At 55.0% G+C, this 23681-nt stretch overlaps 2 protein-coding genes across 3 annotated transcripts in view; both read right to left on the reverse strand.

The window, feature by feature from the left end:
• Positions 1-712: 712 nt before the first annotated feature.
• GBX2 (gastrulation brain homeobox 2) lies at positions 713-4200 on the reverse strand. Of its 2 annotated transcripts, none has more exons than XM_039860256.1 (2): positions 2893-4136; positions 713-1897 (listed from the first exon to the last, which is right to left on the reverse strand). In XM_039860256.1, the coding sequence occupies exons 1-2, from the start codon at positions 3413-3415 to the stop codon at positions 1374-1376; spliced, it is 1047 nt and encodes a 348-aa protein (XP_039716190.1). In that variant the 5' UTR covers positions 3416-4136; the 3' UTR covers positions 713-1373. The 2 variants fall into 2 exon arrangements, with proteins under 2 accessions (XP_039716190.1, XP_039716197.1); XM_039860263.1 differs by having other exon boundaries at positions 1789-1897; positions 2844-4200.
• A 16810-nt stretch (positions 4201-21010) lies between these two features.
• The window catches only part of ASB18 (ankyrin repeat and SOCS box containing 18), a 46276-nt gene continuing 43605 nt past the window's right edge, over positions 21011-23681 (reverse strand). Inside the window, exons 6-7 of the mRNA XM_039860238.1 lie at positions 21880-21993; positions 21011-21196 (exon numbers count right to left, since the gene is read on the reverse strand). Coding sequence (XP_039716172.1) covers positions 21011-21196; positions 21880-21993 — 300 coding nt within the window. The remainder of the gene's footprint in view (positions 21197-21879; positions 21994-23681) is intronic.

The following is a 23681-nucleotide window of genomic DNA, read 5'->3' on the forward strand; positions in this document are numbered from 1 at the left end:
CGTCAGCCGCCCGCTCTCTGGCACCCCTGCGGATCTGCCCCAGTCGGCCTTCGCTCCTCATCCCGTCCCTTTTTGTGCTGAAGCCCGTCCCCGCGCCCTTGGGGTGGGGCGGTGGTCGGGTCCCGCCCCCTCCGACCCCGCCCGGAGAGGGAGGTGCCGGGCCCGCGGCGCTCACAGCCCGCCTCCGCCTCCGCCTCCGCGGCCAGCGCCGGCGGGAAGCCCAGCTCCGCTGGCCGACGCCCGGAGCCTGATTTCCCTGCCGGGCGAGCGAGCCCCGCTTTCTCTCGGGTCGGGAATGTCTGTAAGGAAATGCGTTTCCGCCCTGGCTGCCGTCGGTTTAGAAGATCAGGAGTTTGCGCAAAGCCACCGATGCCCGCACTCGCTTCCCCTCCTCTGGGCGCCCGCTTCCTTCTCTGGCCGAAGTTTGCCAGCCTCTTAGGTATCGATTAGGCTGTGCAAAGGGGATTATTAGATTTCTAAGATGAAAAATAGGTTTTCTTAAATTTATAGCCCAAATGGAGCTCTTGCTTTCCAATGTAAACCCTGGTAAGGCGCCGTGTGGCTCATGTCCAGCCAGCCTGAGAAGACATGGCCAGAGGATGTTTATCCCGCACTGGTCCCAGACCAGCTGCCCAGCCACAAGCCGGCGGTACCCTCGAAACAGCTGAATCTGGACACACTCATGAGACCCAGGCGTCCGTCTTTTTTTTTCCCCCTCTTTCTCTCTCCTTTTTATTATTCACAAGACTGAGATTGTTTAAATGTCATAACTTATATGAAAATAAGCTACATTGAAATAAATTAAACAGAACGGAGACGTGCTTCAGACATGGCTCAGATCGGATATACGCAACCCCAGGAAAGAAAGCCAGGCAAAACCGAAGCAAAGCAAATTTCCAGGCTACCTCAAAACGTCTGCTTTTCAGTCAACTAAAAAAGCCAGAATAGAAACAAAAATAAGTGTCAACCCCAGCGTGTTTCTTGTATGTCATGGTTACCTTTGGGAAAGTATGGAAAGGTGGCTGCTATGCGTGGTGGATTACAGCAGAGGTTTGTTTTCTTCTGGGATGTGAGTGGAGAATGTTACTGGGTGGTGTGGTCCTATAACTTTCAAAATACTGCAGCTGAGATCCAGTCTATATAGATATCTATGTACAAAGTAGGGTAGTATAATAAATATTTAGTGTGTCTTCAGCGGTAGCTGTAGCCCCTCCGAAAGCAGTCTTTTAAGCCTGTTTAATGAATATACTCTCAATTTACTTGGGATGTCCAAAGTTGGGGGTGAGGGGTGACTGAGTTTTGCTTCAAACGTGGCAGTGTCCACCCTGGGTTCCCTCCAGCGCTGTGGCGGTGGCTTCTCCGTGGTCAGGCCCTCAGGGCCGGGCCTGCTCCAGCTGCTGGTGCTGACTTCTAATGGCGAACCTGCTGACGTGGACGGGGATGGGGACGACGATCTTGGGGTTCCGGGAGGGCTCCCCTGTCTTGGAATTGGCGTTGCCGGCCTTGACGCGTTTCCACTTGGCGCGGCGGTTCTGGAACCAGATTTTCACCTGCACCTCGCTGAGTTTGAGGGCGTGGGCGATCTGCGAGCGCTCGGTCAGCGACAGGTACTTTTTGCAGTGGAACTCCTTCTCCAGCTCCAGGAGCTGCTCGCTGGTGAAGGCGGTCCGCCGCCGGCGGTTCTTGCCCGTGGACGTGGTGCTGCCTGCGGTGCCGCCGCTGGGCGGGGGCTCCTCCAGCGCGTGGCCCGGCTCTTCCTCCTTGTGAGCCGCCTGGCCGGGCAGATTGTCATCCGAGCTGTAGTCCAGATCGCTCTCCAGCGAGAAACTCTCCTCCTTGCCCTTCGGGTCGTCTTCCACCTTTGACTCGTCTTTCCCTTGCCCTCTGACAGCCCCGACTGAAAGCAAAACCAAACGGCGTTTTATTACATTTCGCACACCGGCCTTCCTTTCCCCTTCCCGCCGTCACGTGGGCATTTTCCCCCTTAGAGAATTGTCTTTCTATGACATTAACACATTGTGATTTCCTGGCCTTTGAGGGGTGGAGGTGGGGGGGGCGTGAGAAAGCTCAAAGGAGAGGAGGAGACAGGACAGGCGACGGCCCTTTGCCCAGATCCATCACTCAAGGGGCCCGCCATGCCCCTCTGCACCCTCCCAGCCTCCGGCAGCTAAAGGCCGAAGTAACGGGAGGCATGAGGCCCAAGACAGCGTCCTCTTTGTCCTGGGGTGGGGGCTGGGTGAGGACAGAGGGGAAGCTCACGATGCCCCTCAGTGAAAATTTTGTGAACCTCAATTTCGTCGCAGCCACAGTGGAGGCGCAGGGAGGTGCAGATCACAGACCGCGTCTTTTTTTTTTTTTGAGATAGATGTTGGTCAAAGGTAAGTTTGGTAGCCTTAGGGAAAGTTCCCACCAGACACCCCAACACACACACGCAGACACGCAGCCTCCCAAGAATGCGATTCCCCCAAGCAAACAGCAAGCCTCGCGAAGGGGGTTTATAGGGCCCGGCACCCCCGGGCACACGCACTCCTGCTAGCAGCAGCTCAGCCTGCCTCCCCTTAAAGCTGAACCCCACCCAGGACCCAGGTCGCGGAGCAGGAGGCACGGGGGTAGATTCGACCAAACTTGCCGCCTGACAGATATGCCGCCCTGCGCAGCAGCTGGCTCCGGGGGATAAATGCCACCCCCCCACACACACACCCGGGGACACTGCTTGTTGCGCGTGGCTCTATATACTTCCACCCACCCGAGGCCCTGCGGCGCAGCTGGGCCGCGTCCTGCCGCTTCCCAAGCGGGGGTAGCCGGGACAGGGGTCGGGCGGGGGTTCCAGCCCCGGCGGGAACCCGGAGCTGGCTCGCCCCCGCGCCCGGGTCGCGCGCGCCGCTGACTCACCGAGCGACGCCTGCACCGCCTCGGCCGCGGAGAAGGCGAGCAGCGCGCCCTCCTTGGCGAGAAAGCCTTTGCCGTCCTCAGCGTCGCCTTGCAGCGCCTCCGCCTTGTCGAAGTTGCCGCCGCCAGGCAGCGGCTGCGGCGCGAACTTGCGAGCGGCCGCCGCCTCCTGGTGCTGGGGAGACGCGGAGAAGCCGCCGGGCAGCGTGGCCATGAGCGTGGAGGTGAGCGCCATGCCCTGCGCCAAGCTGGAGCAGAAGCCGGTGGGCAGGCTGGGGATCTGGTGGTGTGGGTGGGCGGGCGGCAGCGCGGGCTGCAGCGCGGCCTGGGGCAGCGCGGGCGGCGGCGGCGGCGGCGGCGGCAGCACCACCGGCCGGTAGGGCATGAACATGGGGTAGCCGGTGTAGACGAAATGGCCGGGGCTGGGCTGCGGCGGGCTGCCGATCAGCGAGTCTATGCTGAAGGCGGTACTACTCCCCAGCGGGCGCTGCATCATCATCAGCGACGGCGGGAACGCTGCGCTCATAGACGCGCTCGGGAGAGGCCAGCAAGAGGCGAAAAGTCCCTGCGCCGCGCCGCCGCCAGGAAGACCGCCAGGCGCGGGGAGCACAGCCGGGTGCGCCGGGCAGGGGCGGAGCTGTACCCGGAGAACAGACGCTGCCGCCCCTCAGTCCTGGGTCCGCCGCATGCCCGGCGGGTGGTACGTGGGTGAGGCCGTGCGCCCTGGAGTGGAGAGGGCCCCCGGGGCCCGCGGATCGCTGGAGCCGCTGCCCACCGCTTGCCAGTCGGAGCCCGCGCGCGTCGCCTCCGCGGCCCTCGGCCGGGGCTCACAGCCGTCAGCGCGTCGGTCTGTCCGTCCCACAGTCCTTCGCCTCCCGCGGGCCGCTGGGGAGCGCGCGAAGCTGGCGCACTTGTCTCCGGCGGGCGCCGCCAGCACCTTTAAATCGCGCTCCTCTTTCTCATTCACATTTTGCCTGCTGCCGGGCCGGGCTCGCCTCACGTGGGGCCGAGCACCGCCGCCTATTGGCTGCGCCAGGAGGGGCGGGGGAAGGCGGGGCTCCGCCCCCTCCGGCAGGCCCGGCCGCGAGCAGGCAGTAGGCGCCACCGGCGGAGCGCGCGGGCCCGAGAGTCCGAGCCTGCGCGCCGGGTCCGCGCCGCGCAAACTTGAAAGCGGCGGTTGGCACCTCCAAGGCTCGAATCCCGCGGCCCAGCAGCCGGGTCGAGGCCGCCTCCGAGTGCAGCTTCCCGGGCTAGGAAACCGCCGCGGCCGGGCCGAGGGCGTTTTATTGCTTTAATATTTCTTTTGCGTTGGAAAAATCCTGCTGGCGGCTCAACCTAGCGCTGGATGCTACTGCTGCGCCAGGGGTCCCGGCGAGGTTCCCGGAGTTGGGGGCAAGGTCCTGCTGCTTGGGATCCGCCCCTAGGGCCCTGGCCGGGAGCTGATAGCCCCTTCCCGCCTCAGGGAACCCTCGAGATTGCTCATTGCGCCCCCTGCACTCCTAGTGGGGCGGGGAGGCTGCTGGTTCTCCCATCCCGAGCTGGCCTCTCCCGTGAGCGATCCCTTCTCATTTGTCATGACATTCTTAATCATCGCACCTATTTACACACTTTGCCTGCGCGCACCAAAATAACAGCCACGATAATTATGATAATAAAGCGAGTCCTTTATCTGCTCCATCCTCGGGGAGGAAGGGGGGAGTTGCTGTGCCTCCAGATTGTATAACGTGAGATTATCCTGATGAAAGCTTTATGATGTTTGCTCAAATAAAAGCTGCGTTTTGTAAATAGGCGCTAATTAAGCACGTTGAGAACGGAGGGAGCGCTCACCCCGGCGCCGCCGCCCGGTTGCCAGCGCGAGGACTCGAGGGCGCGCGGCTCCCCTTTGCCTCCTGCAGGATGGAGCCGATTCCCTCAAGATGCTCCCCCCCACCCCCGTCTCGACCATGGTAAATCCCCAGAATTTGGGAATAAGAGAATCGGCGGAGCGGGGGCAGGGGCTAGGGATGGTCTTATCCCCTTCCCCATGATGAAACCAAAACTTTCAGCTCTCGCGTTCCTTTTAAAAATGGAATCGTTTCGTCGCGAGGGTAGAAGGTGCAAAGCGCGCCAGCGCGCGCGGGGCTTCCACGCGCCTCCAGGGCCCCGGCTCCAACTTCCCGGGTCTAGACGTTCGCCCGGAAGAAGCCGACAAGCCCCGGGCTCGGGAGGAGAGGAGCGAAGGGCATTGTTACATCGGTCATTAAAAATCAGCTCACGCCGAGGAGCTAGTGGTTGGGGAGTTGGCCCGTGTTGGACGTGTGTTATGTATCACTTACAAGCACATTTAATTGGGAGATAAAGATAAATCGATCTTTATGAATTTATCGACCCGATTCTTTGAAGCTCTTCTTTCTCCCTCTTCCTTTTTCTCGCGCTCTCACTCCAAGGCCCCCCGGGGGACGTCTTACTGCGGACCACCTCCTCAGCCAGGAGTCTGGCCGCGGACCCACTGCCACCCCAAGGGCCCTGGACGAGAAAGGGGAGGGTGCTGAGAAAACTCGCGGGCCCTGACGCCAGCCGCCCTCCTCCTTGCCTCCCCCGCCCCACCATCCCCGGACAGACGTCTCGAGCGCGGTTCCCCACTCCAGGCCGCTGTAATGGATGGCTCCGGCAGCAGGCGGTTTGAAAGGAATTCATTAGGACTCTGGCTGTATTGCCTCCACTCCCTGCACGCCCAGACCCCGAGGTGGCTTAGGCGGTGAGGGGAAAATGAATTCCCGTTGAGATCCACGGGGAAGGAGGTGTCTGTGGGGTCTCTGAGCTCTATCCCTCTTTCTCCACTCCCACAAAAGAAGCAAGAGAAGAAAAGGAAAAGAAAAATACCGAAGCCCAGGACAAAAGGCTGATTTCTTTATGAGCATAATAAATACTCCCTCTCATTATGAGATAGTTACAGTCACACAGGCTTAGGTCTGGTTAACTTGTTTTTTGAATCCTAAGAAAAAACGCTCGACTCCTGGCTTGATTTACGCTGCCACCGCCGGTCTCTTCGCCGCTTGACGCTGGCGTGCCTGCGTAGGCTGTTACTCATTCCACCCAGGCACATTTGCCATCCACTTTGCTATTTCGCCGTAAAAATATTGTTCTAGGGACTTCCGTCGCCTGATTACCCTCCGAGAGCCAGGAATTCCTTTGATTATTTTGGTGATAATTCTACATTTAAAGTTCAGCAAGAAGATTTAGGTCCGTTGAATTATAGCTACACTTGAAATAATTTGATGGCATATTATTTGCATCCATAAATTGCCGTGGAAAGTATTGACTGCGGGGGTTATAATACTAATCTTCTTTTATTAGTGAGTTCAGAGAATTCTCATCAATATGAATTTTATTTACTAGTGTGCTTTTTCTCGAATGCAATGCAGTAATATTTTCTCATCTAATGCTTAACTGCTTAGAAAACGACTGTTCGCGTCATAAAAGGGTCCTTGTGTTTCGCCGTGATTAACAAGAGTCATTCGGGGCACCTCAGCCACCTGCAAAGCGTTCAGAGCGTGGGGACTGCAATAATAAAAGAGTTTAGAGTTTTCCCTCGGCTCCTGGCAGAGATTTATGGGCAGCGAGCGACAGGTACATGGCTTATCCAGCCTTCGGGTTCCTACCTGCTCAGCTGGCATCTGCCTCAAACTGCAGAGCCCAGGGTGACTCAGCTGGCCCTGGCTGCTCAGGAAAACCGTCCTTGCAGATCTTTGCAACTCTGCTTTAAGAGTCCCCTCCCCTCCCTCGGACTGGGAAAAATGAAGGACGCACCGGAAGGGTCCTCTAACTCCAGTTAACTTTCACGAACTTCCCTCCCAGGTAACGTCCCTCCGGACTGAAGTTGGCCCACCCCTGAGCATTTTCTTCGGCGAGTGCCAAGCCGGTGTCAGTATCGTATTAAGCCACCCGAAAGCTCAGACATCAGTGAAACGGATGGTAATTAAGTTGTCTCCACGCTTTGGGGCTGTCCCCGGCAGCGTTTGCCCGCAGGTGTGTGCAGGCTGAGCGTAAAGTGCTAACCGCACAAGTAAATGAATATTCATGCCGCAAACTTGCGTGGGCCGGCCGACTCCGGCCCCGAAGAGGGAGCACGGCGACCCGCGAGCATGCGTGCCGCCGGCAGGGGCGAGGTCGCGGGTGGTCGTGGAGAGGAGACAGCGTGGGACCTTCGGGTGTCCGTGGGTGCGGAGCAACCCGAGGTCTAGCGGGCCGGACGCTCTCGCCCACCTTCCAGTCCCAGGCGACAGGCCGGTTTCTCGGGCAACCGTGCTGCTTTTATTTATAGGGACTTTGAGTGGCCCGATCATTCGGTCATTGCCGCGCCTCTTGCTCCTGGCAGTAGTTGGGAAATAGCTTGGGATGGGTTTTATTTATGGAAGGGCAATTGGGATTCACACCCAGCTCACCCAGAACAGTCCCCCCGGAGCCCAGGACGCACTTACAAAGGGGTGCTTGTGTAAAATTCCCCATCAGACACACCAATTTGCAAGTAGCAGAAAGCATTGAAGCCTCATCTTTTTTAACTATTTTATTCAGCTTTTTTTTAAATCTGAAAGCCCAAAATAGACTCCATGTGGTTCTAAGTGAAGTCAGCCCTTGGCTGGCTTTGAAATAGCTCCTGCAATTATGTAAAAGAGCCATTCACCAACAGGACGGAATTAAAAGGGATCTCGCCCGCTTCCCTTTCATTGCCAACCTCTCATGTTTGGCCTTTCAAAGCACTTCCAACACGATGTCTTTCTCCAGGACAAAAGGCAGAACAAAAAAAGTTCCCAAACTTGTAAATTGAACGTCAAGGGAACTTTAAACAATTTAAAGCCCATAAATAATGATAAAGGGGACTGGCAAAAAAGGCAAACCCATTCAATTAATAGAGTTTCCCAAGCAAAGATCAAGTGGTTTATAAAATAAAAGTCTTCGGTTTCATTATTCTGCGCCTTGACCACGAGAAAGCGGGACAGGGGGTTTTCTAAAGCGCCCTGAAGAAGAAACACTTTGCGGGATTGTGTGCGTCGCGACATTCTTCTGTAGAAAGTTTTGCTTTTTGTCCCCCACCCACAAAGTAGCAGAAACAAAGCCGCCAACCAGAAACGGGAAGGGGAGAAAACTTTTTTTTTTTTTTTTTGGAATTCCTCGGGGGAATTGGAAAATGTTCGCCGCAGGCCTGAGGCGGGGAAACCTGAGCCTTCACACCTGCGCCGCCCCCCACCCCCCAGGGCCCAGCAGCAGGCGGAGCCACAGCCGTGTGGCCTGCGGGCCCAGCCCCCGTGGCATCTGGGGGCCGGGGTGGGGGGCTCTGCACCGCGCGACAGCCGCCGGGACCGCGGGCGTGTACGCGCCCACGGCGCACCCAGGCACCTGCTGAGAGCGTCTGGAGCCCGGGGTTCCCCTCGCACCGCACGCGGGTCTTGGCTCGGGAGCCGGGGCTTAGGCTTCGCGGGCGCAGGCGGGGGTACTATTCCCTCTCCGGAATAGCCCTAAAGGTTCGAGTGGGCAGTTGGTGACCACTGGGGCTACTGGAGCGCCAGGCGCCTTCGCCCCGCAAGCCCCGCGCCCCGGCCCGCGCTCGCCGAGCGTCTCCTGGGGAGCACCCAGCCCGGGCCGAGGGGGGAGTCTTCAGCCGGGCCCGAACCGCCCGCCCAGGGCTCCCAGCCTGGGGAGAGGGGGCATCAGGCGGGAGCACGGGCCGGGAGCCGGGCCCGGGGGGCTGCAGTTAGGGGCAGAGGCCTGGCGCGCGGGCGAGCAGGGGCAGCGGGAGCAGTGGGCGCAGCGGGAGCAGTGGGCGCAGCGTGCCGGGGCCGGGAGGCCACGCCGGTCCGCGAACCCCAGGCCCTGGGGCGCTGGGGAGGGAGGCGCAGGCCGCGGCCGTTCTCACCTGGCTTTATCTCCTCCCATCTGACCCTCGGATTCCCCCGCCCCACCTTTCCGGGACTTCAAACGCACCCGGCCACTCGGCGCCCGACTTTCATCTCCCCGCACAGCGGGCATTGTTTGCGGGACTTCATAGAGATGCTAATCCCGGGGCGGCCTGAGCCGAGGCCGGGGAGGCGGGCAGAGGGCATGCAGAGGTGAGCGAGTGCGCCGGCCCGGGCTGGGCCTTGGGGACCTTATGGCAGCCCTCCCGGGACGCCCGGGTTGGCTACCGTCCCCTTGTCCCACCCCGCCCGCCTTGTCCTGGAAGGCGGCGGGCAGGTCATGATGGCCCGGCCTGGCACAGCCAGCATCCAGTGGATGCTGAAGTAGGAAGCGTCGGGCCAGCGACTGATGGCCGGGCCCAGCCGTGCGCCCAGCAAGCTTACAATTCTCAGGAGGACACCGTGTGTGCGGGGAGCCTGGCCAGGGACTCGGCCTGGAGCCTCTCGAGCTCCTAGGCCCTCCCCAACCAGGGCCCCAGCTGCCCCCTTGACGGCCCCGACCGCCTGCAGGGGTGCTGTCTTTTAAAGAGGAGCGGTCTGCCGCGAGTCCGTCCTTTTAACCCTTTAGAAACCACACGGGATGGTGTTGGGATCAACAGCCACCCGCGTCAGGGCGCCGCTGGGACTTCCACTTCTGCGGGACTGAAGAGAAAGCGGCGGGCGCTCTCAGGCAGAACTCCGTCCCTCCTCCCCGGAAAGGCGCTTGCAAAGCAGAATCGGCGCTTCCTGAGGTCACCGCCCCCTCCGATGAGAAACCGTGCCCCAGCAAAGATGTCACAGGACGGGCCCGAGGGGACAGATGTTGACGACGGGGAGGCAGAAATGGAATGACAGAGGCCCTCCCGTGGACTTCCGGGGGAAAGGTCATTGTAAAAAGTTCACTTAGCAAGCTCGTCTTGGAAATGCAAGGGTAGGCATGTCTGTAAATGACCATATCCAGCCCGGTGAGGTTTACCCAAAGGACAGCTTGGACTTCCCCAAAGCTCCCCAGGGAGGACTGCCTTAAAGGACTGACTCTTCCAATGAGAGGACAGGAGGGAGTGTGTGTGAGCTGATGGGGGTGGGGGAGAGCCATTCTGTTAATCGACAATGAAATGGTGACCACAATAGCTGCCGAGCCCGCTCTAAAGGTAAACAGGAACACCTGACTTAACAATACAGCTGACTCCCAAACCACCGGGGTGGACATGTTCCCAGTTGGAGGAAAGTCCCAGTGTGGTGCTTTGGTTCTTGTTTGAGGGGCTGGAGAGCCACCCACGCCCAGAGCCAATGGGAAGGGCAGTCAGTAGAGCTGGCGGCAGGACTCCCCTCCCGTCCCCACCCCCTTCAGACTCTGAACCCTCAGCTGTCCAGTGCTCCTTTGCTCACTGACCTGAGGGTGGGTGTAGGTCATGGGCCACCAGGGGGTGAGCCAGTGTCCTTCAATGAGACTTGAGAAGCGAAATATAGGTTGCCGGGCTGGAACAACCTCACACTGTTGCGAAGCTGAGTGGTACTCATCCACGGTCCTTAGGCTCCCTGCCCCTGCCCCAGGGGGCTGGAATGGTAGGAGAGCACATCATTGTTTCTAGGTCTCTTAATTGTCCCTGCTGTCTCAGGCCCCCTAAATATACAGCCCCTCCTTGGTGGTGATCACAGACAAAAATGGGACATGGTGACCTCCTAGGCCTTCGAAACAGAAAACCCTTTGAATTTGCTCTGTTTGTTGTCTGGAAAAATACAGAGCACTCAATTTGCATGACCGTGCTGCCAACGAGTATATGTCCCTTATGGGCGCAGCCTGAAGCCCCCAAAACTTTTAAAAAAGAAGAAACCCGAATCTCACATCCCTGAGGATTTTCATCAGGGGATCAACCTGCTAGAGTGAGGAAGAAGGAATGAGCGGGAGATCTGTGAGGCACAGTGGGAAAAACCCAGAAAGCTTCAGAATGCCGTCCCCACACCTCCCTAGGGGACACTTCTGGGTTCTGCAAGAAATGAAAACATTATACTCAGGGCATGTTGCCCTCATGTGTGTTGACTGTTTTTTTTTTTTCTTGAACTTGATGAGCAGAGTTAAAGAATAGTCATACCTCTCTATCTGGTATGACTATTTGTCCTGCACGATGACTTTAAAACCGGAAGTTACTCCTGTAACCTCTTCACACCCAGGTACTGAGGCAGTCCATGTAGGGGTGAGAGCTATCTGCAGGGGACATTGCCAGGGACACTAGGAGTAGGGCTCCCGTGGGCGTTGGATGCCTGCTCCGACCCTGCCACAGCAGAGCAGCCATCCAGGACGGTGACAGAGACAGCCGGGCGGAGCCCAGGGCTTGGTGAGTGGGCCTCTTCCAGGCCCTCAGCCACTCAGCTCGCTTCCTCCTGCGCATGTGAGAAAAAATAGTCCCTGCTTGGAAATAAACCCACGTTAGAAGCAGTTCTGTGTGTCTCCACCTGGTCGAAACTTCTGTTCCCTGAAGCCTGTGACAACAATGAACATGAAGCTTCAGAAAGAGCACAAGTTGGTCACAATGGCTCAGAAGAGGAGGGTGATCGGACATCGTGTGACCAACACGACGCCTTCACTGAGTTCAGGGACTTCCTCCTTCCCCTCCTTACCACACCATGCCCCCCTTTATCTATCTATCTATCTATCTATCTATCTATCTATCTATCTATCTATCTATAATCTATTTATTTATCTATTTATTTATTTATTTCGAGAAGATGAGTATTTTCGAATCTATTTATTGCTGTGATATTTCTATTTTTTCTCTTGTTTATTATAATTCCTCCCCCGTTCTCAAGTTTCTCTCAGATCCACTTAAATTGCGAACACAACAAAAACAGAAAACCTCAGAAAACTTAAGAGATGGGAGATTTCTTAAAGTTCAACTTCGTTCTAACTCCAAAAAACCTTCACATTTAGTTAATTCGGTAGAGTGTAAGTTATTTGGATCTTTATATTTTAACATGTAATAAACGGAATAATATATTGTACAAGCCAAATTTCACATTGTCCATTTTTATTTTAATAATCTAACGAGGTTGTTTCATATCTGTAAACAGACTTCAACTATGTATTGTATATTTTAATAAATTAATGAGGGAGTGGCAGGAAACAGTTTTATTTAAGGCTTCACAATTTTAAAACTATTAGTCCGAAAAAGCCCCGTGTGCGCAGTGCTCAGGGATCCGGAGCGCCCCCTACGGGCTGTGTGACTAATGGCATCTGTTATAGGGTCTGTTTAGGGCTGGGCGGTTTCAGGGAGTGGGCGTCTGCGGGACTTCCTTTCCCGCGGAATTAGAAGGGTAGAGATGTCTTTTTCATGCCTACATCCTCACCAGAAAAAGATTCCCAACTTCTTTTCATTATATACGTCTAGGCCACAAGAGAAGCCTTTGTCACAAAAGAAGGGGAAAAATCAGACTTCCGTCATTGCATAAGGTATTAAGAGATATGATCAGATTTGGACATGATAATAGAAAACCCACCTCTGCTCTCTTTAAAACCCCGAGTCTGACTCACCCCGAGCAGAGCCTGGAAGCGGATGGATCAGAAACCTTCTGACACCTGGGTCTGAGGGTACTGGGCGCCCCGCTGAGCCCCCATGGCCTCGGCAGTTCCATCTGCGTAATAGGTGGGAATCCTGGCTGTCCCACCAGCGGCCTGATGGCGTCCCCAAAACACGAGTAATGAATATTATGTCACGGGTTGCGGCAGGGACTGAACTAGCTCACGTAGCACGCGGGCTGGGCGCCCGGCCCGGAGAGGATGCTCGGTAGGGTAGCTCGATCGCTAGCACGCTCGCCAGCCGGCGGGGTTGGGGCGCTGGGTGGACGCGGGGCCGCCAGGGGCGCCAGCCTGTGCGCTCGGAGTGAGAATATCGGTTTGAGGCAGCCTCTGATCACACTACTCTCGAGCACTGCAAAACAAACCGCAGGCCACCAATGGATCAGAATGCGGTCTAGTATTTAACAACGCACGACGCCTCCCGGGAAGAGGGGTCCCAAAGCGCCGCCCCTGCATCGGCACAGCATCCCGCCTTTGCACAAACGCAGATTGAGGCGCACGGTCCCCGGCCCTGGGGGGGGGGGCCCTCTGCAGTCGCCCTCATCACCAAGTTGAGCATCAGAAGGCACTGCCTTCCCAGGGCAATGGCTTCTACGTCATTTTAGATTGTTTTATGAAAGATCTGTTCAGGTGCTCAACAAACCTCAAACACAGTCCTCTTCTGGGGCGGGAGTGGGCACCGGTGCACTTCGCCTTCTTGCTTTCCCCCAGGCTCCGTCTCCCAGGGCCCCCATCCCGAGTTTTGAATACTGTGGGGGCACCGGGGACAGACGAAGCGGGGCGGGGGGTGTGGGGACGCGAGCTGCAGCCTAGGACTCAGCGCTCACCTGCCTCCTCCCCTCCCATGGGCTCCGCTCTCGGAGCACGACCCCGGCCCAAGGGCGCCCCCTGCGGGCCACCGTCGGGATAGGCCCCTCGGAGCCGCGGAGCTGGGCTGCCGCGCGCCTGGTCCCCCGCCCACCCCGACTCCTGGCCTCTGAGCAGCCGCGGCCTCTTTTCCTCCCTTCGGGTGTGGGGGGCGCGCTTTTGCCCTCCCACCCACCCGGCCTTCCTTTTCTTTTCTTTTCTTTTTTTTTTTTGTAAAGGAGCAAACATCTCCAGTTTTAATGTGGCCCAATTATCTCGTTTGCACGACTTAAAATGTTTCTCTTTAACTCATTTCAATCTAGTAAATATGCTTCAGCAAGTAGCTAATTTCTCAGGGATGGCTTCGCCTCGACATTTGCATATAAAGAGCGTCGGGGACCCGCCCCATCTTCGGGTGCGCGGGTCGCAGGCAGCTGGGCCTCCTCCTGCGCGGGTGGGGGGTGGGGAGGGTAGGTCGCCTAGGTTTGTCCTCGGAGGCGGAGACCGCCGTCCACGTTGGGGCCCTGGGGGACTTGAGGCAGGGGGGCGGGGACAGGCCACTCTGAGAGCGCCCCTCAGAGTCACCCGCGTCACCCGCCCTGCACCGCCCTGAGCCCCGGCCCGCTCTTACCCCGGGGAGGGGGCGCCCCCGGGTGCCACTTAGGCGCGAGGGCCGGGGGCGCATTTATCCCCAAGTGTGTTTATTAAATCGTGCCTGGAGATGGATGGACCGGGACACAAGAGAGGAAATCGTGGCGCTCAGTTGAGCAATCTCCTGGCTTTAAATTCCGAATAAAAGTCTCAAATATTCCTGGGTCAGGGGGGCACTGTCTCATTAAAACCACTCTCGTCCTGAAACTGCGATGCAGACATTAAAGTGCAGTATTTTTCAATTAGAGCTGACGAATTCAATCAAAATTCCATAGATTAGGATGAAATGAGGCATGGGTCATTTACAGGGGAATTTAATTGCCGAGCCATTAGACAAATAGTATATTTGCCATTCCCGCGTTATCCATCATTTTCGACATCAATACCGGGACCGCATCTCCCGGTCCCGCAGCCGCCCGGCGTCGGCTGTAAACACTCTCTTCCCTGTATCTTCTGATTATATCTGATTTCATTTAGGGCCATGGGGGATTATAAATGTTCACGCAATCAAGTTCATTAGGACTTCGAATCGCATTTCTGATTGGGATCGCTCTGCCGCTGTCCTCCGTGCGCCTTTCAAACCCCAGGACGAGGTTTTCAAAAACATCTTTTAGAATTTAAAGCTTCATATCCTTTTGTCTTCCGAGCCTTTCCGCCCCCCACCCCCCGCAACGGGTGCCCCCCCCCCACGGGCGGCTTCGTGCGCCTAGAGCCTCCTTAGCGGGGAAGTAGCCTTAAACCCCACCGCCCTCAGAGCGGGGCTGGGGGAGGGTGCCCCACCCCACCTACAGTCCTCCCAACGCTGGACCGAGACCCCCCGTGCGGCCGCTGGGCCGTCAGGGCTCAGAGACCTGAGCCGGGCGCAGCTGGGGGACGGGCCGGCGTGTTTCGGATCGCGGGTGGGCGCCAGCCCCATATCTCCCGCCTCCAGCCCTCTGCCCTTGAGTCGCAGGCCCCTGGGCACCGATTGGGCTCGCCCCTGGGGACCGACGTTGGGGACCCCCTTCCGGGCTGGCCCCTTTCACTCCTGAGACCTCCCCAGAGGGGGCGGGAGGGACCCAGAGGAGCAATTGTCTCTCCTCATTAGCAAACCCAAGAAACAAAGAAACAGACTCTTGTGGGGCGAACTCGACAAAAAGGCTCAAGACATCCCTTCCAGCACAGTTGAAAAATAATAGCTTAATATTAACTGCTTCTCATAAAAATACGCTTTCACAGAGATACAGTTACAAGAAGAAAACCCTCATTTTACCCCCGAACGTTGTGCTCATCGCTGTTAGCTGCCTCAGTAATTTAATTGGAATGAAACGTGAGAAATGTGTCATTTTTGAAGAATTTATGCATCACTTCCTAGAAATCTCATTGTGTTAACTAGGAGCCTACTGCGTTCTGTTCAGAACCATAATCACATTTTTATGTGTCTGTATTACGAGTGAATGTGAGCTCCCGTCTTTAGCAGATAAACACACACGTTCTCTTTCCAATAAGTCTGCATCCAGACCCCGGCTTGCGGAAAGTCCACGGAAACCCTGCTTCTCCAAGGTTCTCCCAACTCACCAACTTTCTTCAGAGCAGGGTAAAGAAACGTGACCAGAGAAGTGCCGACCGAATGAATAATTACACGCCGAATTAAAACCCTGCATTAAACGTAGTCGACAGCAAACACTGCATTCTCAATCATGTTTATTGCTTACAAATTGCATTACAAAGAAATCTACTCTTTTTATTGGAGTGATTAAGCAGAGCGTTAGGGCTGCAGAAGGATCATTCTGGAAGATTAGATGGAGGCGGAAAACCCAGCTAGTTACAGTGCGATGGTGAATATGTATAATTTTGTTAAAGAACACGTTTAACACGCGAATGAGGATTGGGCTGTCGTTACGGCATCATAAAAGAGTCAACTTAAAATCACACTTATTTATAAACACATTGTGTATACAACGTGCATATTTAATACAAAGGAAGTAAGCAATTCCATAATCGATATTTTAATTACTGAATTTTTTTATGATAGCAGCACAATTCTATATAATACATCACGAGTCTATACTTTATACTCTCCTCCCCTTTATGATGTGAACTAAAATCTTGTTTTCTTTAACTCTGGGGAGAGCAGGTTGGTGGACGAAGGATAAGACCGTTTGCTTATGGCGCCACCTGCAGGACTCTACGAAAATAAGTTTCAATACTGCCATCCTCCTTTGGGCTCTAGAAATTCAACCTCAGGCTTGTTTTAGGAATTTAATGAATTAATTTTTGTTTTAAAATAGAAAGATGTTGACAATTTCAGGACAAACCCTGGAGTTTGGAAAGTATACTTAAATCCAAACACGAGGTGTGGTATCGATCGTCGCTGAAACTGTGGGGCTTCTGAGTAGCCCAGGTGCGCACAGAAAATTTGTCTAAGGAATAATTTATTCTTGAAATAATGGAATAAAAAGTGCCATATTCCTGGTTTATCACTTGGTCCTTGGGCAGCCCTTAAGAGATGAGAAGCACTCGGCAGGCTAATGACATCCGCAATTGCAGTGATTAAGTGTCCTCTCGGAGGCCACGTCAGGATGGGTCAGTGGAGCAGACCAGCTCATTCTCCAAGCCTGTGTTTTACACCATTTTGGTAGAGGGTTAAGTGTCCTTCGTCAAAGTTCAACAGCCTGCCCCATCAACATGCGTCTAAAGGGTGATTTCAGCAACTGGAAGTGTGACAATTATACACAGTTACCGGGCTTAGCAAATGCTTCTTAACGAGTTGATGGTTTTGATTTTCTCTGAAAACAGGTTGAATTGATGATTATCATGTAATGTGAAATGAAAGGGACACAAATGCACTGAAAAGAGGCTCAATGCTGTGTTCGGAATTTTAAACGTGGTACGTCACGCTGTGCCACATCCTTGCGCCGATGGCCTGCTGGGCGTCCTGCGCTGCTGGGGACGTTTCGTCCCGTCCAGGGTACATTCACAATGAAAAGAGGAACACCTCCTCAGGACCACTTGGTGGGGAACCTCACACGTGCCTCTGGAATTCTCTGTGGAGGGATGACGAGCAGTACGAAGACCTTCGATAAGCGTTGGAGGAAAAATATTCCTCTGCTATCTTTTTTTTAATTAGAAACAACATTTATTCTTTTGTTACTTTCTGCATTTTGAAGCACGTGCACGCATCCTCAGAAACTAAAACCGAAATGAAGGAAAAACAATTCGGGTCTCGTGGAACTGAGTTTACAGAATACGCCCAAAGAGAAAAGAAAAGGTGTCCAATAAGAAGCGTGAAAGGGCAGAACACATTTCAAAACCCTTTAATACAAATAAACACGGGGCATATTTCGTTCCCTGGAAAAGAAGTCGGCCGGGGTGATTCTGGATGCAAGGAGGATGTCTTTTGGACGGTTACGTTACCTACCTTCCTCTCTCTGCCTCCTTCCCTTCCTCCCTGCCCTTTGTCTCATCCTTCCCCTCCCCCATTCCCTCCTCCTGTTTACTTATCTGTGTGAAATTCTGCAAGTCCCCTTCATTTTAGAACTTCCTAATACACGTTGCATAGAGCATAGTTAGACACAGTCATTGAAACAACACATTTTTTGAGTTATTTTATTTTTTGCTTAACAAAGCCAATCGATAGCAGTAATTAAATTCTGAAATCTATGAGTGAAATCCATCGCATCTGATGATTGTTAGCCCCCAATAACCACACCGGCCACCTTTGTCTCATACCGTCATGGCCATAATTCAGGAACAGTGTTTAGCACATCCAGACAGCCACTGGAAAGAAACCAGGTGATTCAGAACGAGTTCCCACTGTGTTTATGTCCTTATTCTGGTGCAGGTGGGATGTGATGTCTCTGTTGAGGTGGGGGCAGGGTGAAGGGCTTCTGGCATCTTCAGAGGCTTCCTTCCCTGCCAGTTCCTGTTGCACCTGGGTCCATGTCGACCAAGACTGCCAGACTGACCGGAGGTCCTGGACACACGTCACGTGTTGCTGACTGGCGGGGCAGGGCCGAGGGGATGCTCATCGTGAAAGTCACATGATTGCCTGGAGGACACAGCGATGAGGGTGATGGGGAGGGGAGCTGCGAAGTACCCAAACCGTTGCCACCTGCCTTGGGAACAGGCAGGGATCCTTCAACGTGGAGATGAAGACAGGGAGAAAGTGGCCGAAAAGACAGCCCTTCTCTCCACTCAGCCCCCGAGGTGCCCAAGCGAATCCGTGGCTCGGCTGTGAGCTCGCTCTGGGAGGAGTCTGTCTCGTTGATGGGTCCTCGGCCCCAAGCGCAAGGCCTGGCCCCAGTAGGCTTGGTCAGGGCTGGTTGAAAGAACGAACAAATGACTGAACGGATGAGTGAATGGTTTATCCCCAAGGAGCTTCATGGCTTAGCTCGGCCTAGGAGCGTCTGAATTTTAAAAGAAAATTCTTGGGGGGTGAAAATAATGAAAAAAGAAAGAATCCTTCTACAATGGCAGAATTTCAGGAAGCGATGGGGAGATGTTTGGGGTTCACAGGGAGAATCGTGCTGTCGTTTTTAGGGTATAATTTGGGGAAAAACATGTTTTTGGAGACCTCATAATTGGCCACTATTCATTTAGAAATATAAAGTCAACATATTTTAAGAGTTCTTTGTTCCAAGACTCCAAAACATACTTAAAAAGTAATGCATTTCAGAAACACAAGCAAACTCTTTTCTAAGGCGGATGGGTGGGGAGGGAGGGGTGGCTGCGGGCAAGGACGTTTGCAAAATCCAGCGAGGACAGTGCCCCTGGGTGGCTGCTGCGGCTGTTTCTTACCGTTCTTGTCCTTATTTGTTCTCATAAATAATATTGCTTTGCTTTTCCACTTTTTACAGTCTTTATCCCAATATTAGGCTATTTTCACCTTCTAATAATAAAACAACTAATAACAGAAGGAACTATTTATTGAGTTCCTTCTCCGGGTGGGCTCTGGGCGTGGGGCTTTGCTGTCTCTCCCCTCAGTGGGGCCAGCCAGGAGGGGGTGTCACCCAAGCTCCTTAGGAACATTCAAGTTCACAGACCCAGTGTCAGGATCTGCATTTCAACAAGATCCCTTCAGAGCCTGAGAGGCCCTGTCTCAAGTCAGTTATCTGCTGGCTCCCAGCCCAGCGAGCAAGGCGCAGACACCCTGGGTGCACACCGCAGCCGATTTCGGCTAAGCAGCCCTTCCTCTTGCTCAGTGGAGCACCCTGGGTCCAAAGGCCTCTCTCTAGGTGTCACCACGGGCTCCTACCTGTCCTATAGTATGTTACGTCCCTTCCCAGGACAAAGCCGCCTTCCTGGAGTCTCTCTGTGACCCCATCTGCTCACCTGCCCTGTGGTCCCCGTATGCTGTCCAGGAAGTTCAGGGACTTTGGTCCAGAAGCCCAGGGTCCCCCCGCCCAGGCTCTGCCTCCCTCCGGTTGCCACACCATGGGCACCCTTCCCTCCCCAGGACGAATCAGTTTCGCCGTCTGCCCTGCACCTCCTGCACCCTGCCCTTGTCCCAGGCTCCCTGTGACACTCTGGCGACTCCTGCCTGTCTGCGTGGGAGGGGCTCAGGGAGACCTGCCCCCCGAGGTGGAGGCTGAGGGTCCTGCAGCCCTGTTCACGGAGCCTTCTCTAGGTCAGGTGAGCTGTCCATCTCAGAGGGCGGGCATGGGTGGTCGGCTGGAGGCTCCGGGGATGCGGTCCTGTCACTCCCTTGCAGACCCACTGACCATCCGCCAAGGCTCCGCCTGGCCCCTGTCACCCCCGCACACACGACGCCCTGTCTTTGGGGGGGTGTGAACTCCCCTTCCAGAATGCGACAGTGGGAGACCCCGCCCTGCCCTCGGAGACGCGGCCCAGAAGCACCGCGCACCGGCTCAAACTGGAAAGCCAGAGCCACTGCCAGCCCTGAGGGGAACCAGGGGCCTTGTTTCACTGTCTGGTGTTTGACTGAAAACGTGAGGTCGAGGAAGACGGACAGACCAGGCGCTGCTGACATTGAAAAGGCAGTTTATTACGCACCGCTCCCAAGAGAGGAGTAGTGTGCCGTGACGGGAAGCACAGGGGTGCACTGGCTGCATGGCCGGGAGGTGGGGGTGTGGGCCGGGGCCTTCACTGTGGTTTCCACGGAAGGGACAGATGAGACGGGACGGAAAGGCTTTGGACCGGCTGCTCTGGACGGTTTCCTCAGGCCCTGGGGTGGAGGGGCTGTGTGTCTCCAGCTGTCTGGTACTGGCTCTGGGGTGGCCAGTGGCCTGGGGTATGAGCGCCCAGTGAAGAGGTGCCTGGGGGTGTGGGATCTGGGTTGGTTTGCATTTGGAAAGCAGGCTTGGGACAAGTTGTTCGCTCTCTCCAGGAACTGCCTCACCCTGGTGGCGGCTGGTCCCCAGTGACTGCAAGGTCCCGGATGTCAGAGCACCAGGTACAAAAAGTGCAAGATCTGATTAATGAGGTCCCAGGCTTTAGAGCGCCTCTCGTCACAGATGCCGGGCCCACCAGCCGGCACCCTCTAGCGACCTGCGTCTGTTCCTGGCACCTCGCTTCCAGAAGATTCGCCAGCGCTGGACCAGGAGGGGTTTGCTGAGGGTGTCACACAGAAGACTCCCATGGGAGCAAATCGCCCGGCTCGTGACCCCTCCAGTGTCCCTCTGGGGCGCTCTGGACCGCCGCGTGCTGGTACGCAGGTGGGCTCCGGGGCACTCCCGTGTCAGAGGCCAGTGCCCGTCTGTCACATTGCAGGTACAGAGCCTCTCCAGGTGGCAGGGCTCCAGGACAGGTGGGGCATTCCCCAGGACAGAACAACCGATGGCTGGGCAGGGCCAGCGTGCATGCTGCTAACCCACTGCCGTCAGGAGACAAACCTCAGAAAAATACGTATACTTTTTAGTTCAGCTTCTGCGGAAAGGTGCTTGGGAAAGGTCCCTTCAGACGCAGGTATTAGGACAGTCACAATTTTTATCCTACCAAGCAACCCCGACAGGCAGAAGGGGTTCTTCCCAATTCCACCTCCGGGTGAACCTGAAGCCGGGGAAAGTTCTGTGCGCCCACCAGGGCGGCGGGAGGTCCCACCGGGTCCCCAGGCCACATCCGGGGCCTCTCCTCACCTCCCAGCCCCCTCGGAAGGACAAAGACGAGACCATGCGCCTTAGTTTAAACGCTCTGATTTTCAGTGCAAAACACCCTCTGGCTCCAAAAGGAGATAATTTTGCAGGGACTTCGGCACGGGTGACAGGGGTACGAGGTGAAAGCACTTTCTGCCAAACCGTTTGCGAATGGCGCAGCGGCAGAGATGCTGCAGGCAGCGCGGGGCGCGCGCCAAGGCAAACAGGGCCCCGTAGAAGGGCTGGTGCGCCTGGAGGGGAAGGCGGCGGTCAGTCCGTGCGCGGAGCCCCCGCGTCCTCCTCCCCGCCAGAAGACGCCGCTGGGGACAGCGGGCCGCCACCTCCCGGGGAGGAGCACCGTCCCGGTGAGGCGGTTCCCTCCGAGTCCTTGCGAACTCCGTTTTGGGGGGCTTCGGAAAACACAGGTCACATCCTGGTCTCTGCTCTGTCCTGCCCCTCCGCACAGCCCAACCTCTGCTGACCCCGAAGGTGCACGGGACTCAGGCATGAAGCATGAGGGGACATTTTCTAGAGACTTCTGGAAAACAATGCTGTCATTCCGCATTGAGTCGCCTGTGGACCTCGTAGGGTATGGCCTAGTGCCTGCAGCTGCCTCAGCGGGAAACCCACACACAGGAGCCAGAGCCTGTGGATTCAGGGGTCCCCACGCCTGCCCGAGTCTGGACCCTGCCGGCCCTCCCGTCAGCGTGGGACTGCTTCCGTTCCTGGCAGCCAGCCGGCAGCACCCCGTTATCCTGCAGGCTCTGGGCCGTGTGATTGCGGGGCTTCCAGAAGAAAAACAAATGCTCGAACCCTCCCCAGCGCCCCCTTCTCGCCCTTGCTCAGCTGCTCGTTCTTAGTGGGTGTCAGCGCGGAGCTCCTCGCGCATGAGCAGGGGCCGATGATTCTGTAGGAAGGGAGGGCGCCCCCTTACCTGAAACACGTCTTCAGGAATCACCTCCTTCCAGGATTCCGACACACGGAGCTGAGGGTAGGAGTTGACAAGGACCTCAATGACAGCAGGGGCCGACGCGCAGGTCTTCAGCACCTGGTGGGAGGTGGGGAGACCAAGGTTAGGGTGACTGGGTTTGGGGTTCAGGTGCGGGGACAGGGTGGGGAGATATGGAGGTGCGTTGGATCTGACCGCTGCCACGTCCTGGCCGCGTGACTGTGGCTGAGTCACACAGGGGACAGTGGCGCAGCACAGCAGGGTTGTTGTAGGGCCACTCGAGTTAGTTCCCAGAGAAGCACAAGGCCGCGCTGGCCGAGGGCCTGTCCTGGCATCACCACGCGTCTGGGCAGAGGGCTCTGCATCCAGGTTCCCAGGAGGAAGACGCGGGCGCCGGCAGCAGCTGCCCAGGGAAAGGCCGTGAGGGGCTGCTGGGCGAGTCTGGCCCAAGGACCGCGGTCCCAATTTCTCCCCTCGGTGTTCTAATGTCCGACACTGAGGGAGAGGAATTGCTTTGCCCTGCGTTTCCTCTCCACGTGACCTTGCCATTTTATTACCGCCATCCCCACTGTCAAAGGCTTCCTGTTTTCTTATTTGCAAAGTTAGAATTCAAGTCTATCAGCTTCATCATAAAGATGGGAACACTTGGCTTTTTAAAAATACTTTTTTTTGTTATGAAGACATTTGCACACAAAACTAGACCCAATAGTATGATAAATCCCATGTACCCACCATCAACTCATGGCCAGTCCTGCCCCAAGCACACTCTCAGCCCCTCTCGCTAATATTATTTTAAAGCAAATTCAATGTATTCTATCATTTCATCTATAAATGTTTCAGTGTGTCTCTTAAAGGACCCCTTAAAAGGAACAGTAACATATCACTATAACACTGTGAGAAAACAATAGTTTCTTAGTATCATCTAATATCTAGTCATTGTTTAAATTCACAAATTTCTCTTAAATGCCATCTTTTGAATAAGAATTGAAAAGCAAGTGAGATTCGTTGCTGTGAGGTAATTTTCAATCTCTCGCATTTCGTATGGGTTGTTTGTTGAAGAAACGAGGTCATTCGTCCTGTAGAGTTTCTCACGGTTGGGGTTTTGCGGCTGTATCCCTTTGGGGTTTGTGAACGGGCCCCTCTTCTGCTTGCTGTAAATTAGTTTTTGGGCTTGAAAGCTTGACTAGATTTAGATTTGATTTTGGGGAGGGGCAGGGCAACTTCATAGTTCTCTGTTTTTGAGCTTTAAGATTTACCAAGTTGTAAAATTGTTCTTTGGTTGAGAGACTTGAGTTTAAGCAATTTTTCTAAGATCAAACACCAGATACGTACAGCAGACAACAGACAGAGCCAACAGCTAAGGCCAGCCTGCACCATGCTCACTGGGGCCCCTGAGCACCGGCAAATAGAGAAAGGTATTTAAATCATTCAGTATGGTTGTTCCCTTTCCAAGTTGCTCAGATTCTTTCAAAACCTAAAACTGCTTTAAAATACAGGAAGACAAAATAAAAAAATTCACATTTCTTTGTTCAAAGGTAAACACTATTGACATTTTGTGTAGACTAATGCTTTATGCATTTAGACAAAATACTAATATGTGTCACAAAAATGGGCTAATACTTTGAATATTATTTTGAAATTTGATTTTTGTCCACTCGAAATAGATTGTGAACAAAAATTACAAGTCAGCATTATTTTAGTGGCCAAATAATATTTCATTTTGTGTATTCAGTGATTTAACTATTATAGGTTCATATTATAAACAATGAACATTCTTGAACATAATT

The sequence above is a fragment of the Pteropus medius genome, unplaced genomic scaffold (genome assembly GCF_902729225.1).
Source record: "Pteropus medius unplaced genomic scaffold, Ma_sr-lr_union100, whole genome shotgun sequence".
Lineage (NCBI taxonomy): Eukaryota > Metazoa > Chordata > Mammalia > Chiroptera > Pteropodidae > Pteropus > Pteropus medius.